Source organism: Otolemur garnettii, unplaced genomic scaffold, assembly GCF_000181295.1.
Source record: "Otolemur garnettii isolate 467f Iridium unplaced genomic scaffold, OtoGar3 scaffold00121, whole genome shotgun sequence".
In the NCBI taxonomy this organism is placed as follows: Eukaryota; Metazoa; Chordata; class Mammalia; order Primates; family Galagidae; genus Otolemur; species Otolemur garnettii.
In genome coordinates, this window is record NW_003852516.1 from 996,769 (window position 1) to 1,014,292 (window position 17,524).

At 39.4% G+C, this 17,524-nt stretch overlaps 1 protein-coding gene and 1 pseudogene across 2 annotated transcripts; one reads left to right on the forward strand and one right to left on the reverse strand.

The window, feature by feature from the left end:
• Positions 1-820: 820 nt before the first annotated feature.
• Positions 821-1,271, reverse strand: LOC100964491 (annotated as a pseudogene). Its single transcript, XR_001161600.2, has one exon. The product of XR_001161600.2 is annotated as a 40S ribosomal protein S15a pseudogene (transcript).
• Positions 1,272-6,405: 5,134 nt separating this feature from the next.
• On the forward strand, positions 6,406-16,209 carry FGF20 (fibroblast growth factor 20). Its single transcript, XM_003797655.2, has 3 exons — positions 6,406-6,765; positions 12,943-13,046; positions 15,843-16,209. Exons 1-3 carry the CDS (start codon positions 6,480-6,482, stop codon positions 16,086-16,088), a joined length of 636 nt encoding a protein of 211 aa, XP_003797703.1. The 5' UTR covers positions 6,406-6,479; the 3' UTR covers positions 16,089-16,209.
• The last annotated feature ends 1,315 nt before the right edge of the window (positions 16,210-17,524 follow it).

A 17,524-nucleotide genomic window follows, 5' to 3' on the forward strand; every position in this document is an offset into this window, starting at 1 on the left:
CCTGGGTAGAGTGCTGTGGCATCACAGCTCACAGTGACCTCCAACTCCTGGGCTCAAGTGAGTCTCCTGCCTCTACCTCTCAAGTAGCTGGGACTACAGGCGCCTGACATAATGCCTGACAAAATGGCTATTTTTGGGTTGCAGCCATCATTGTTGTTTGGTGGGCCCGGGCTGAATTCGAACCTGCCACCTTAGGTGTATGTGGCTGGCGCCTTAGCCACTTGAGCCACAGGCACCAAGCCATCCCATCATTGTTGTTTACTCTTACTTTGTGAGAGTAATACTTTCTTGTACTTTCTAGATTAACCCAGTACAAAATTATCATTTTCTCTCTATAATAAAGACTCTTCTTGGCTGGGCATAGTGGCTCATGCCTGTAATCCTAGCACACTGGGAGGCTGAGATGGGTGGATTGCCTGAGCTCATGTCCCAGCAACTTGGGAGGCTGAGGCAAGAGGATCACTGAATCCCAAGAGTTTGAGGTTGCTGTGAGCTATGACACCATGGCACTCTACCACTCTACTGAGGGTGACAAAGTGAGACTGTCTCAAACAACAACAACAACAAACAACAAAAACTCTTCTTCATCACCCACAAGTGCCCACCAGTTTTAGTATGCATTGCTGATTTTGTCTGGAGCAGCAATGATCCTATGATGGATGCAGAATGCCACCATCATTTCAATATTTATTAGCTAGTACACATATTCTACCATAAGGAAAAGTTTCCCTTCACCTTTATTTGTTTGTTTGGTTGCCTATTTAAGCAATTGCACTTGAAGTTTGTTATTTTATTTTATATGTATCTTTTTTTTCCCACTGAGGCATTTTATTTTTCAGTATGGATTACATCCCTAGAAAAAGAGTCCCAGGATTTTCCCTCCTGTGTGTTTTCTTCTTACTTCTTCGTGGTCCATGATGACAGCTGAAGTTGTCAGTACAATGAAACCAGACTGGTGGGATGGGAGCAGATTATTCTGCCATTTTTCTAAATCTTGGAGTTGCACATCAAACCTTGGGCTGATCACTCTACACTTGTTTAGCCTGCCTGTGAGAGTCACAACAATTTTCCCGGCTCTGTGATCATCAATGATTTCAAATTCGCCAATGTAACCATGCTTCATCATCACAGTTAGAAACCGGACAATGACTTTGGAGCAAGGCCTTATAAGAACCTGGCGTTTGCCTCTCTTTTCGGCATTGTTGATGCTCTTAAGAGCATCAGCCAGGACATTCATGTGCAGCATTATGGTGGCACAGAAAGATGGCAGAAAAAGGTTTTATACATATCTTGTTTCCATCCTTATTTATTTTCATCTTCATTTATATCTCCTGGATATGTCTTCATCATTTTTTGAATATTTCCTTGTCTTCTGGCACACACACACAAAACAATGCCCTGCTCTTAGAATAAATCATTTCCCCAAAGTTCCCTGGGTCCTTGTAGTGGTAGATTGGATTGAGAAACCAACCTGTAGGCTTTAGGTGTAGTCATTGCCCTAGGGCATGTTTGCTTCTAGCCCTTTTATGGACAGAGCTAAGATATACACACACAGGCACACACACAGGTATGCTGTGTTAACACTGATAAATGCAATTTCAAGTCCACACTACAGCGTTCATTCTACCCATATTTGAACTCTATTCTTTAATAATAAAATGCTTGTCATTATCCTCAATGTAGTTACACATTTGCTCAGTCCTGCATCACACTACTCTTCACCCTACCACCAAGGAAAGCAACCTCTCAGTGGAGTTGGATATTTGGTTATGTTTGGTTGTTAGACTTACATTATCTCATCAAAGAGCTGAATCTGAGAGTTACTTGGCTTTCTTTTAAAAACATCCTATTAAATCAATATATAACCACTTACACAATCATACGAGTGGCAAAACATAACTATAGTCCATAAAGTAGAAGGGAAAAGGAGGGGGGGGAGAGGGAATCTGGGAGAAGGGAGAACATTCGGGGGGGACCTCACCTAATGTGCATGATGCAATGGTACATTTCAAAACTATTAAGAAATGAGTATAATTGTGATGGATGTGTTACTTGGTTCAAGGTAAACATTTGACATTGTATATTGAAGCAGTACCCTGAACCCCATAAATGCATCAATGTACAAAGTTATGATTTAATAAAAAATAATTAATAAAAAAATAAAACATTAAAACATCCTATTATCATACTTACCTAATGTATGGTTACATTATTCACTTGAATATAGTTAAGTTCATTTGTTCCTTCATTTATTGTATTTCCCCCAATCTTCGTTTATTTTACTTTTTAAACAATGTAAAACATTGATTTTTCTCCGTAAAAAGTTTTCAGAGAAGTGTCACCTCGCCATGCCTTCCACTCCATTCACATCTATCCCTTGGTAAACAACTTCACCAAGATCTTTATAGTTTTTGGTTCATAAGTCTTGTGTTTATTATTGGAAAATAAGCATATACAACTACGAGTCTACCATTTTCCTTCTTTTATAGAGAAAAAAGGTAACACACCATATATACTCTTTTGTACTTTTGTATTTTTAATTAACAGTATATCCCAGAAATACTCCATTTTAGTTTATAGAGCTCTTTCTTACTCTTTTTTTCCAGCCATCTAATGCTCCATTGTGTGAATATACCCTAATTTATTCACTTTTCTATGTATAGAAATTTATGTCATCACCAACATTTTGTAATTATAAATAATGAATGATGTTGTGCTGATGTATTTTCATTTTATTGTAAGTCATGACTTTTTTATTTTTATTTTTTTTGCAGCTTTTGGCCGGGGCCGGTGCCCTATTCCTTTGAGCCACAAGTGTGGCCCTAAGTCATGACTTTTAAATAAACTGTGTTGGCTTGAGGCCTATGGCTCAAGCAGCTAAGGCACCAGCCACATACACCTGAACTGGCAGGTTCTTATCCAGCCTGGGCCCATCAAATAACAGTGACGGCTGCAACCAAAAAATAGCCAGGCCAACTTGTGGTGGGCACCTGTAGTCCCAGCTACTTGGGAGGTGGAAGCAGGAGAATTGCTTGAGCCTAGAAGTTGGAGGTTGCTGTGAGCTGTGATGCCATGGCACTCTACCCAGGGTGACAGCTTGAGGCTCTGTCTCAAAAAAATAAATAAATCAGCTCTGTTTCTTTTTCTCAAGTTAAATGCACATAGAGGCAGCATCAAAAGGTATTAATTCCTTTCTTACATGGAAAAACAGAGATTCATGACAATAGGCTGACTAAAAAGCTATAGGGGGACTATATTGTCAGGAAACTGTAACTACATTTTGTGGAAGTAGAGGTTGTACCACCTATTTGTATAACAGCAGGGCAAGTGTGGTCTCTAGGAAGCATAGGCAACGTTGATTAGATTGCAGTGTATACTTAAAAGTTGAATAATGCACTCTTGTAAAACACTCTTCAAAATTATTTAACTTCCCATGATATCATCACAGTATGTGCAAAAAAAAAAATCTTTAGTGTTATCTTTTCCTGTCACATGACTAGTGCAAACAAAAGAAATCCTTATCTTTTTGTTGCTATTCTGGTCCTTTATAAAATGGCATTAAGCACCATTCAAAACGTGCACATTAAAGGTTTGGTTTGGGGGGAAAAAGATTTTTTTTTGTATTTCAAACCAATTATATTTGCTAAGCTATAGAGCACAAATTTTCACCAGTGAAATTGCCTAGCATGCTCTATGCATAAAAACTTTATAGTGTTACAACCACTTTCTATACATTTTCACAGTTAAGTCTCATAGCAATCCTAGACATAGTGAAGGAAGCAGGAGTTACATTGTTGTCATTTTGAAAAAGAAGAAGCAGAGACATGAATAGAGTGTAAGAACATTTCCCTGGGATGTTGGACTCTGGACTAAATCCTGCACTAGAATCTAGGACAATTTCTTTTTTTTTTTTTTTCCTCTGCAAAGCAGGGTGTACCTGTCTCATAGGGTTATTGTGGGGATTAAATAAAGGTAATGCACATGAACATGCTTAGGTATTGAAAGAGAAGGTAGTTCTATTATTAAATTATTTGGGCTTTGGTGACTATGGGTGAAAAATGTCCTGTATTTTAGAGAGTGTGTGTGTGTGTGTGTGTGTGCTACAGAATACAAGAGACTTAAACAGTCTACGAGCTATAGATCACACAAGATGTTTATGTGGAAAAATATTTTATAGACTGAACTAGTACTTCTAGGAGCAGGTGACAATGATATATACCCATTGTTGAATAATCAACAGCATTATATGTTGCACAGAAATTAGACCTTAAAACCAACCTCATTAAAAAGGCAGCGATCTAAGTTTAAAACCTTTAAGCATCACCTCTTCACAAGTGATCAATGTATGTACTGGCTAGTTATCCTGCTATGAGATCCACACAACTTTGATCTAACTTTCTTTGATTTAACACTGCAATTAAGAAGATTTGGTTCAAAGTAAAAGCTCATTGGTTGATGTTATACACTGATGTGATAATGTTTACACAGATGTGCTTTGAAATCTTGATGATGGTGGATTTGGGGGTCCTACCACAAGACAGACTGCTGTTATTTGAAAGGTGAAATAATGTAACATTTACCTAGCGCAACCTTTTAAACAGACTTAGCAATATACATTTCTGAGGTGATTGATCTGTTTATTGTTTTTAGCCAGTGTTTTTGCTTTATTTCATATCTATCAACAGTAAATCACTTGCTTTAAGGACTCTTTTATAACTTGGTTGCACAAGGGTGATTACTTAGGCCCCTAGTGATAAAAAGGTGTAACTATACCGACTTTAAAGCACCTGCCAATTAATTAGAAGAGAAACCTTCAGAGCAAGTGAAATAAACCAGCCAAATCCAACTGAGCTCCCAGGTTTAGGCTTTTGCTGAACAGACCAGGCAACAGGACGGAGAAAGTAATCTCCAGTGATTGCCTAAAACTTTTTGCTCAGGGGAAGCATAAATTTGCCAACTGATTCTCAACTCTTCTGCCACTGAAAAATTTTAATGGGAAAATCTTGAAGGTAACTCGTGGTACACCACCAAAATGTCAAATATGCACTCTTAAATTTCACCAGTAACTTTTGAAGTCTCAAAGCCGTGCTATTTCCACTTAGTTGCTTTTAAAGTTTATAATTAAAATGTGAACAAAAAAAAAATCTAGAATTTAAGAAAATGCAACTAAGAAGTACAGGAACCTGCTCTTAGACTGTGTCAGGGACTCAGAGGTGGCTCATCTTTTGTGCCCCTATTCCAGAGATTCATTTTCTATTCATGGCAAAATATAAGAATGTAAACCATTTCTTTTCAGTTTATTTGGCTTTCCTCTAAATCTCTTGATTCCATCATCCTATTATGCTAATTAAAAGTTCATGACCTTAGCACACAATTTAAAACTTTCATATAGACACACGTGTATGTATATTTGTGGTAATAATCTTGGTTATATCATGTGCTGAGTAAAAATAAACATTAAAGAGAACTTAGGAAGGGGGGGAGGGTGTTCCTAACCTAACTGTGATTATGTAAAGAAAATCCCCCATCTAAATGATAAAAGAAAAGAGTAATGCTTGTACATTTTATTAGTGTTTTGAAATTAGTGAGTTAAACTGCCAAAGCTTTGATTTCCCTTTCATGTGTGTCTGGGCAGGTCTAAGCCTCAGGTAACGCCCTTTTTCCTTCCCCCCTCATTTACCTTTCTCTGCACCTGTCCAGCAGCTCCCAAGGAGTCCAGTTCTCCTCCTTTTCTCTCCTCTTCCTCCTCCTGCCCATCCCGTCCTTCTCTCTCTCTCTCCCCACTCCTCCTTCCCATCCTCCTCCCTTCCTCTTCCATATACCTGGCCCCGCTCTATCGCTGCAGTGTAGCCGACATCAAAGGCTACACTACATCATCGCCGCTGTCCCAAAGAGAACCCCAAAGAGGGGTCTCGGCTGCGTCTCCCCGAAGTCGCCGGCTAGGTTTGGCCCGGTGCTGGAAAGATTTTTGCTAGGGCAGGGATAGAGAACAATCAAGGGCCCCTTATGGTCACTTCCGAAGAGCAAAAACGTGTTGAGAGGAGGTCGGTTTAAGATTTCAAACAGAACCTCCCCAGCGCGCATGAAAGGGCTTGATTAGCATATGTCAAGAGGACCCGCATATATACTGGGTGTGTATGTACACAGGACTCAGATCCGATCAGTTTGCGGAGTTGGAGCCCCAGCCCCCAACCCCAGGCCCAGTATTTGCAGCAGCAGCTACAGATGTTTTTGCAAAGCCAGCCGCCGGCTCCCACCTACCCAAGGAGAGAAGATCGCGCCGAGACATTGACAGCTTTCCTGCCATTTCAATGCCAAGTCCCTTCTGCGACCTCACAGGAGTAACCAGGCCTTAACTTTTTGCGTTTGTTTTGCTATAATTTTTCTCTGTCCCCCCTTACTCCCGGCACACTTTTACTGGGGAAGGGGGTCTTTTGTTTTCCGAATCCTCTGCCTCTCCCCCTCCCCCGGGACCCTCCATGGCTCCCTTAGCCGAAGTCGGGGGCTTCCTGGGTGGCCTGGAGGGCCTGGGCCAGCAGGTGGGCTCCCACTTCCTCCTGCCCCCCGCCGGGGAGCGGCCGCCGCTGCTGGGCGAGCGCAGGGGCGCGGCGGAGCGGGGCGCGCGCGGCGGGCCGGGGGCGGCGGAGCTGGCGCACCTGCATGGCATTCTTCGCCGCCGCCAGCTCTACTGCCGCACCGGCTTCCACCTGCAGATCCTGCCCGACGGCAGCGTGCAGGGCACCAGGCAGGACCACAGCCTCTTCGGTAGGTACCGAGTCCCACGCCCACCCGCAGCTCCGCTCCTCCAACCCTCCCCAGCGCCCCCCGCCTCCCAATCAGGCGCGATACGCAGGCTGGGGCTGAAGGGCGCGGGCCACCGCAGGGACCAGGAGAAATTCTCCTGCCTGCTGGTGGCTGCAGCCTGCAGCTCCAGACGCGGGGGGACGGGAGGAGAAAGGGTGGGAGCTTCTGATCCACTTTGCTACGTTGCCTCTTGGCCCGGCCCTTTCTGCTGCCAGGAAACACCGAGAGCTGGACTGGGAATCACAGTTCTTGCGTTCCTTACCTGCAGGCATTAAAAACAAACAAACAAACTCCTATATTATTTTCTCCTACATTTCCCCAATCCTGCTCACTTTACAAAATTTAATAGCAGAAAGCATATGCTACTTTAGAAACATGCCCCGAAAAACTAAAAACTTTAATTTATGCAGTGGGTTTTTGCACCCGTGGCTACTGCTGGGGGGTCGCTCTTGCATAAGAGGCAGCGTTTAGCGTCTGCTTAGGGAACCGTGAATGTTCACCTGAAGGGGTAATAGGAGCTTTCCGTGGGCACCGTCCCTGCCGTCGGGCTCAGGACTGAGAAAAGAATGGGGGCGGGGGGCTACCTGGCCACTGAGCACTCCCAGCTCTTCAGCCAAGATCCTCTTTAGAAATTGTGAAACCGGAAAGCAAGGATCTTGGTATTGACCTTAGGTAAGAGGAAATGAAAAAGCGAAAGAAGATACGGGTGGGAACACGGAGGGACGTGTCTCAGAATACCTCCAGCAGTGCTCCGGAGGAGAAGGGGTTAAGAGACAGAAACAAGGGAATGTTTGTTACCACTGCGCCTGCTACAGATACCAGGCTGGGAAGGTCTCTATTGTTAATTACTCCTAAGTAGCTGTGCAACTAGCAAGCGTCCTTCTTCGTCTGAGGCGCAATTTTCTTGTCGGTGCAAGGATGGGGTTGAATTCAGTGGTCACTCTGGTTCTAACATTCCAGGATCTTTCCCCCACAGCTGAGGTTTTCATTATGTTTGAGTTAACCCGCTAGCAATCTCAAAAGATTTTGATCCAACTTGTGACATCATTGGAGGGGTGTGTGTGTGTAAAATGCCAGTTACTTGTCAGCCCGCAATGAGAAAAGGCAACAGGGAGTTGGTTTTTCTTTCCCGTCTCTGCACCGTGGAATTCTTTGAGCACCCGTCTCTGAAGGGCCCTCTCTTTATCTTGTCTCCATCCCCTTGACTCCTAGAACTCATTAAAACTCTGGAGAAGTGTAAATCTCTGTTCGAGGGGCATTTGTAATTCTAGATGTGGAAATAGCATGTGGTGGTCATTTGGTAGCACTTAAAGGCTTAGAAAATTAACTTTTAAAAACCCATGTGTTTGCAGACTCCACTGATCTCTTTCTTCCCCATTCCCATTGACTATCAGTCAAGAGTGTCATGACCTACTGGCCAACCTGGGGTCACTTTGGAAAAGTGTTTTTTCAAGTGAGGAGGCTTGAGATTCTGATTCTACAGAACTTTGCTGACACCAGGTGGCTCCGTGTGCTGCCTTCACGGATGACTATACTTGGCTGACTACAGAAAAATTGTCCAGCTACCTGAAAGATTTACAAATGGACACAAGTGTGATAATATTTGTAGGAAGAGCAGGTAGAAGTTAAACTTAGGTAATACTCAGATTGTCCCCCTGCCTTACACGGTGTAGTCCTGGAAATCCTGCCTTTAAGACACATGCAATTCAACTGTAATCTCCCAAAGACAGATTATCTATCATCAGCAACATCATGTATCTGTCTTATTTATCATCTATCTATCATCTATCTATGTATCTCTCTCTTCTGTTTTGTGTCTGTTTATAAGACTGACCCTATGGGGAGAGATTAGTAGATATTTGTTAACTTGACAGTGTTCATCAATGGTATTTAAATCCATTTCTTTAGGTACTTCCTATGAGAAGTACCATTGGCTACAATGTTTTGACAATGATTTTGAATAATTAGTGGCTGCAAAAATATGATGTAGAGTGATTATGCGCTGCTGTGAGTTACTCTATGGTCAGAGGCTGTATACGTGTATAGAAACAAAATACTCACTATCATACAAAAGGAAATAACCCAGATTAGTCTGGTAACCCAGAGGAGTGAACAGCTTCCATACGATACACTATATTGCATCCCTTTGTCCTTCAGTTCTTAACCATCATAACTTACTACAAGAGAGTGAAAAGAAAGTTTATATTTAACCTATATATTACTGCTTTCTAGGTTTGCCTTCTTTGGCCAGTGCTTCTTTTGCTAATTATTAAATTAATTTGTTACTATCCCATTAAATGCTTATCTGTGTCATCAAAGTAAGAATTTTGAAAAAACTCAGAAATGGCTAAACGACATTTTTGACATCTTATACTAATTTGCCCATGATCAAATAAACACTCAGAATGCTGTATTTTTAAATTTCAAAGCCACATCAATAGAATATACATAGAAAAGTCCCAATGAGGTCAAAATAACTTCCTATCTGAGTTATCTCTGTAGTTATAATAGAGTTTTTCTGCACAGCAGTACTGTAGGAGACCTTACCTAATACACAAACATGGAATCATGGCTTTAAAAAAAAGTTTAGCCTGAGATCAAACATATTCCTTTAAAGGCTTTTCCTTTATTCTCCCCTATTCTCCATAGATTTGTCTGATGTGGTTGCATTGTGGGTTGACTCACCTGTTTATTATGATTTAAAAAAAGGCTGGCTTTGAAAATGATACCAGAAAGACAAAATACCTCCAAGTCTTTTTATGGGACACTGGGCATTAGAAAATCTATCTAAAATCTGTGATTACCTCTTAAGGAAAGTTTTTCATGTCTACGCTTTGTGAAGGAATTAGCTTAGTTGCCACCTCATATTATAAATAAGAAAGACTTGTCAAATCTCATTTAAGAATCAAATGATTACAAATTACTATGTGGTATCCTATTTCCTCAAGGAGAAAAAGGATTGGAATTAAAAAGTGTGACTAAAATCTTTAAGAGGAACACAAAAACCACATAACCCTTTTCCCATCGGCCCCATGAGCCATTGCAAAATTATGTGTGCCTGGTTATGTATAAGGTTATGGATGTCATTTCATAAATTGAAACATTGCATATTATCATTCCAGGAATATATACAATCTTTTTTTCTTCCTAACTGCTATGTAGTTTTTTTGAGCAAGGTGATAACCTTATCTTAACATGAGAAGTATAAGTGGCTTACCATTTAGTTTTCCAAGAAAACTGAATATTTATGAGATCTGTTATGTAATTAGCTTATATAGAAATTAAATATATATATTATGGTGCATGAAAACTTATTTTCTATCATTCTGATCAGTTAATCGGCTCCTATTTTTTGAAAGACAAGAACATCTTTTATGTTTTTTTGAGACAGAGCCTCAAGCTGTCCCCCTGGGTAGAGTGCTGTGACATCACAGCTCACAGCAACCTCCAACTCCTGGGCTCAAGCGAGTCTCCTGTCTCAGCCTCCCAAGTAGCTGGGACTACAGGCACCTGTCACAATGCCCAGCTATTTTTTTGTTGCAGCCATCATTGTTGTTTGGCAGGCCGGGGCTGTTTTCGAACCTGTCAGCTCAGGTGTATGTGGCCAGTGCCTTAGCTGTTTGAGCCACAGGTGCTGAGCCAGACAAGAACATCTTAATGTAAATCAGATACTTAAAGAGAATTAAGTTGCATGTCAGCCTTGATGTACTTTTTAATTGAAATTAATAGTTAATACAAGTAATTTATTGTAGTTAAATTAATTTAATTTAAAGTAATTATACATTTATATAAACTTCTCTTAATATTTTTTTTCTACCAACTATAGTTTGGGCCTATGTTTTGTTTGGGAATCCTTCACTAATGAGCTTGGCAGTGAGTCTGATTTTCCTCTATTCTCTACCTATATATATTTGTTATCCAGGCGGCTATCCTATAGAATCTGGGTCTTCTTGCTGTGTCTTATCTTCTCTTTGCCTCGGGCTCTCAATTAGGGATACTGGCTCTTTCAAGCCACTTAGAGACTATTTAGTGGCCTATTGTTGCGGTGAGATCCTTGATAGCTTTAGCCTTCTACATCATCTCCTAATAGTTTGAAAGAGCTCATTTGTCTTGCTAAGAATCTATGTTTCTGCCAAAGAGTAAATTAGACTTTGGAGAGAATAGAGCCCTCGGTATCAGCAAATAGTCAGATTCTGTACTTTCCCTTGGCTTTGAGAGTATCACGTGTCCAAACAGGAACTTGTACAATAAATCAAGAAATAAGAGCAAGAGTCAGGCTAAGTGCTACACATTATACTGTTTGTAGAGCTTCAGATGGGGTGAAGGGGTGAAGGGAGACAGCTATGGAGGGAGGCAGTTCTGAGCTTGGAAAGTGTAGCTATTCTTTTCCAGTAGAGTCTAAGGGGAAGAACTAACAAAGACATTTGTCCAAAGGTTAGTGTGTGCAGAAAAAAAAAAAAGGGTAATGCAGGGGGAGGTGTTTTCTAATTTTTATTTTTTAAACAATGCTGTATTGGTATATTAAGTGGACAGTTTTTGATACTAGTTTACCTATTAATAAATGAAAATAATTCTAGAAAGTTATTGATAGCAAATATATTTGCATGCTAAATTCATAGTATTTGTCTATCATATTTAATTTAATTAAGTAAGTCCTTTTACTTCTCTGAACTATTCAATTTATTTTTAGGAATCACATACCAGGAAACATAGCATATTATTTAATACATAGAGTGAAACTGTCCTGAAGTATAAGCAAATGCCATGTCCCTTAGGCATGTCAATGTCCTTTTTGGGCCTCAGTTTCTTTGTATGTAAAATGGGGCCAATAATATCTTTCCTACCTTTCTTAAGGGGTTGTTTTTTAGGGCCAGATGAGAAAATATATGTAGAAGCCCCTTATAAGTGGTAGAAACATATTCTTCTTAGTAAAGTATCTCAAGAATGGGAAAAAACTATCTAATGTACTCAATACTACTATGAAATCAATATATAACCACCTACACATTCATATGAATGGCAAAACATAACTATAGTCCAGAAAGTAGAAGGGAAGAGGAGAGAGAGTGGAGGGGAGGGGGGATATGGGAGGAGGGAAGGTATTTGGGGGGACCTCACTTAATATGCATGATGCAATGGTACATTTCAAAACTATTAAGAAATAAGTATAATTGTGATGGATGTCTTACTTAGTTTAATGTAAACATTTCACATTGTATATCAAAGCAGTACCCTGAACTCCCTAAATGCATCAATGTACAAAGTTATGATTTAATAAAAAATAATTTAAAAAAATGAGGTATGCTACTACTTGCTAGGAAAAGGTCAACTCAATTCATCATAAATAAAAACAAAGCAACTAATAGAAAAAGGTTGTAATTAACTAAAGGAATTGAGGAGAACTGAGAACACCTCTATTATATATTAATTTATGATAATAATAGCTTCAATGCATTGAATGGTTAAAGCTGCTGCTCCTCCGCCACTCTCCTGGGGGCAGAGAGTTCACTCATTTTGCATCTGAGGAGATTGAAATTCAAAGAACACAAATGATTTGCCTACACAGCTAGTTAGTAAGTTGCTGAACTACAATTGAAACCTAGGTCAGTCTGGTTTAAGATTTCACACCCTTAACATTATACCATGAGGAACAATATTTTCCTTTTTAGCCTCTTTTCATCTCTAAAACGAGAAGATTATAATAACAAAACAGTTGGGGGGGGAGGGGGTGAATGGGTGGAGGGAGGGTGATTGGAGGGATCACCTCTATGGTTTATCTCACAAGGGTACAAGTGAATCTTTCTAAAAGTAGAATATAAACGTCTTAACACAATAACTAAGAAAATGACATGAAGGCTCGATGAAACCAGTTTCATAACCAGTTCGATGAAAATATTTCAAATTGTATATGAAAACACCACACTGTACCCCATGACTGCATTAATGTACACAGCTATGATTTAATTAAAAAAAAAACAGTTACATAGCACTTTTCAGTTTACAGGGGGCTTCCAGGAACATCATTATATTTAGAAATATTGGTCTACTATGGCTACACTTTGGAAGACTTTCATGAGTCCAATATTCATTCATAAATGTGAATCACTTATGTTTTTATACACTTGCTTATAAATTCAGGTATCCTGGAATTCATCAGTGTGGCAGTGGGACTGGTCAGTATTCGAGGTGTGGACAGTGGTCTTTACCTTGGAATGAATGACAAAGGAGAGCTCTATGGATCAGTAAGTATTATTTTTTATTATCCCTGTCATTCTTGAAATAATGACGGTTTTGTATAATAATTAAATTGTCCACCATAATGTTTATCAGAAGTATACAAAATATACTTGACGTAGAATTACAAATCTATATCCTGCTAAATGTCCAGGTGTTTGGGGCGCTAATATAGTAACTTACTTTTATTTTTTAACTCCCAAGTCATTACTGCCAACAGCTCTTCTTCCCATTAGCCTAAGTCTTTCTAGCTTTCTCCATGTTTTGATCGGTCCCCATCAAAGACAGAGAAACATGGGAACATTGTTTTCCTTTGGTATGTTAGACCCTTTCACCTTTAAATTTATTTGTTGTAAAATTTCTCTATCTCTACCCGTTGTCATCATTATCATTTACATAGGTAAATGTATATCACTTACTTGCTGGCCTTTCCTTATAGGAAATGAGTGAATGAAGCAACCACACTAGTTCTACTCCACCTGTAGTCTTGATAATTACAGCAGCCATGGTTCTCTCAAAAACTGTATTGAGCACTTTTTAACTTGCCACTGAGTAGCTCATGTCTATGAATCTACTCATTTTTTTTAACAATGTAGCAATAGCAGCAGGAGAGTTAGAGTAACAGAGCAATATGAACTTATTCTATAGCATAATATAGAGTTTTCCTCTTTCAATACTTTTTTAATAGCTTATATACTTTAAAAACAATTGGTAAGGTGTAAATGTGAGGGCCAGAGGAGAAAAATATATGTAGAAGCCCCCTATAAGTATGGGTACACTTTTATACCCATATAAGTTATCCTATACCTACCTTATATCATCCACTCGTGTTCTCAGATGAAATCCTTTTTTTTTTTTTGCCAGGGCTGAACCCACCACCTCCAGCATATGTGGCCGGCACTCTACCCTTTTGAGCCACAGGCGCCACCCATGAGATCCTTTCTTAAAGTCAAAGTCTCTGTAACTATTTCTACAGAGAATTTGCTTTTTATGATTAGCAGATAGCACTATCCGGTACCTTTTTCTTTTTTTTAAAATATCAATTAAGATGACAATATTTAACTAAACTTTTTTTTTTAAATTTATTGTTGGGGATTCATTGAGGGTACAAGAAACCGGGTTACACTGATAGCATTTGTTCAGAAAAATTGGTTGTAATATTTCATGGGTAGACAAATGTCTGGCTTTTGTAAGGGTAAAAAACTTGCTCTTTCTAGGCTTTCTGTCAGCTCAGAACAAAGATAAATAATGCTGTGTGTAAAAAGCATAATAGTGGAATTGCAATAGAATTAATGGAATTACAAAGGAGCAACTGTAGGGAGGGGGGAGAGGGATGCAGGTCACAGTGTATGGCACACTTCTTGGGGGCAGAACACAATTATAAGAGGGACTTTAACAAATGTGATCAGCATTACCTAACTTTTTATACCTTCAGTGAATCTCAAACAATAAAAAACAAAAAAACAACACGTTGAAAATTAAAAAAATAAAAAGTAAAAGAGCAACTGTGGTCTATTCTTTAGGACAACGTATAGTCCATTTTGAAAAGACAACTCAGGCTCGGCGCCTGTAGCTCAAGTGGCTAAAGTGCCAGCCACATACACCTAAGGTGGCAGGTTCGAATCCAGCCCAGGCCAGCCAAACAACAATGACAGCTGCAACCCAAAAATAGCTGGGCGTTGTGGTGGGCATCCGTGGTCCCAGCTACTTGGGAGGCTGAGGCAGGAGACTTGCTTGAGCCCAAGTTGCTGTGAGCTGTGATGCCATGGCACTCTATCCAGGGGGACAGCTTGAGGTTCTGTCTCAAAAAAAAAAAAAAGAAAAGAAAAGACAAATCACTGGGCTTTTACTATGTTTAATATTCAAAGATCCAGTAATCAAGGGGAATGTGTCATAAAACAATTAATATATTCACAAAGGCAAGATACATGATTTGGAGTGATGATCTTGAATTTAGAATTTGGATCTTAGCAAGATCTTGATATGTTCCAAGGTGTTAGTACAGGCTTGATATGTAGAACTTTGGCAGCTAATGATGAAACAAGTTAAACTACAGACTTACTGGTAGTGATGATGGTAGGGTAATAATATGGAACATGGGAAAATTTAGAGTATTTGTTAAATATTTGAAAATAGAATTGGGACTTGACATTTGACTTAAAATTCCTTGAGCTATATTGCCAGCTGGCAAACTTTACCTCTTTCATGTTTACATGGATGGAGCTGGAACATGTTCTTTATAGCAAAGTATCTCAAGAATGGAAGAAGAAGTATCCAATGTACTCAGTCCTACTATGAAACTAATTTGTAGCTTTCATAGGAGAGCGATAACCCAATTATCGCCCAAGAAAATGGGGAAAGGGGAAAGGGAGGGGAGGGGGGAGGATGGATGGAGGGAGGGTAGTCGGTGGGACCATGCCTATGGTGGTGCATCTTACAAGGGTACATGTGAAACTTACTAAATGTAGAATATAAATGTCTTAACACAATAACTAAGAAAATGCCGTGAAGGCTATGTTGACCAGTTTGATGAAAATATTTCAAATTGTATATAAAACCAGCACATTGTACCCCATGTCTTGCATTAATGTACACAGCGATGATTTAATTAAAAAAAGAAAAAAAGAAAGATTTACAGATAAGATATGAACTAAAACAAAATAAAGCAAAAACAATTTAACCCTTTTCCTCCTTTGATAAGGATATAGTTACAGGCAAAGAAATGAAAATACAGAGTTGAGATTTTTTTGTAAGGAAATGATCTCAAGGGTATTTTTTTTTAACGGTGGTGATCTCTCTTTCAGGAGAAACTGACTTCTGAATGCATCTTTCGGGAGCAGTTTGAAGAGAACTGGTATAACACCTACTCATCCAACATATATAAACATGGGGACTCTGGCCGCAGGTATTTTGTGGCACTTAACAAGGATGGAACCCCTAGAGATGGGGCCAGGTCCAAAAGACATCAGAAGTTTACCCATTTCTTACCCAGACCCGTGGATCCAGAAAGAGTTCCAGAATTGTACAAGGACCTGCTGATGTACACTTGAAACGTCATAGCATCTTTATGGAAGAACACAACCACAACCATCTCATCTTAGAACAGTTCCCATTGTAAAATATTAATCCAGGAAGACATTCAGAGTGTTACAGCATCTATTTTTTTTACTGGAAGACCGAATTTGGAAAGAATGTGGAGAAAAAAAAATTGACTTGAAGTGGATCAAGGTCACTCTTTATAAGTGGATTGAATTTCTTTAGGTCCATCGGCTAAGTCCTTACCAGTAGACTGAAGCTGAAAATATGTTCCAAACTGTGGATAATGGGAACCCACCAAGTTTGCTGCTGGTGACTAACCCCTCTGGATTATGTTTACTTTAAAAAGTTGCATTATCATAGATACTTCATGTTGAAGAGATGGATTGACATGGGTGGCCAAGAATATTACTACGGAGATTCTGAGGACCTTGTAGAATTTTGCAAGTTATGGCATTATACGTAAAAAAAACATAAAAACGAACAAAACGACTTGGGTGACTTGTGCACTGTGAGACCTGCCACACCAAGACAGAACATTTTTTAAAAGAATGGACCTATTTATACATTTTCAATTTGAAAATATTTATTATATATATTTATTTATTAAAGAGTTTATTTTTTACTGGTCTATGAAGATAATTCAAAGAGTAAAAAAAAATTCAACAAAACCTTCTTTATTTTCCCACTACTTTATTGTGGTTTCTTGGGCTGTAAAGAAGACATCATTGTTACCACATTAACCATAGAATAAGGTCTTAAATGTCTTTTTAAAAATATAGTGTAGATTCTATTTTTATGCAGTCAATTGCCTCCTAAATGTAACATTGGTTCCTTTTGGTCTAGATCAATGTTTTATGGATTTGTATTGAATTCAACACACATTCAAAAGGGAATTAAATATTTTTATTTTCTGCTTTGATTTCTTTGCTTTTCTGGTGAGAATTCTTCTACTTCTCTAATTAAAAAGTGAAAAAATTCTAAGTACCCTGGAGAAAGACTTTGGTCTATACAGAACTTCTGACATCAAAAATTACCAAACATTATATCAGACAACTTATGTTTACTTCTTTTCTGGTGCACTGTGGCAAAGACCATTACTGTCACCCAGTATGACCCATCACAGACGGAATTAGTCTTTGTGGCACTTCTCTTAACAAGGGTAAGGCCCTGTCAGTTTAAGTCTGGTATCTTTCCCTTACATCTCCTCTTTAGTCATTTATTCAACAAATATTCATTAAAGGCATCTATAATACCAGCCATTGTGTTAGGCACAAACAGAAATGTGGTGCTGAAGACAGAGGTGGACCCTGCATTGTGGAGCTTCATGTCTGGTAGGAGGGACAGTAGAAAAGGAAACAAGGGCGGCGCCTGTGGCTCAAGGAGTAGAGCGCTGGCCCCATATGCCGGAGGTGGTGGGTTCAAATCCAGCCCTGACCAAAAACTGCAA

Bases quoted from the DNA above. Each gene is read 5' to 3' on its own strand.
- FGF20 (XM_003797655.2), top strand. From the start codon at position 6,480: ATGGCTCCCTTAGCCGAAGTCGGGGGCTTCCTGGGTGGCCTGGAGGGC. The intron at 6,766-12,942 runs GTAGGTACCGAG...TTATAAATTCAG, and splicing joins GCAGGACCACAGCCTCTTCG to GTATCCTGGAATTCATCAGT. The intron at 13,047-15,842 runs GTAAGTATTATT...TCTCTCTTTCAG, and splicing joins AAGGAGAGCTCTATGGATCA to GAGAAACTGACTTCTGAATG.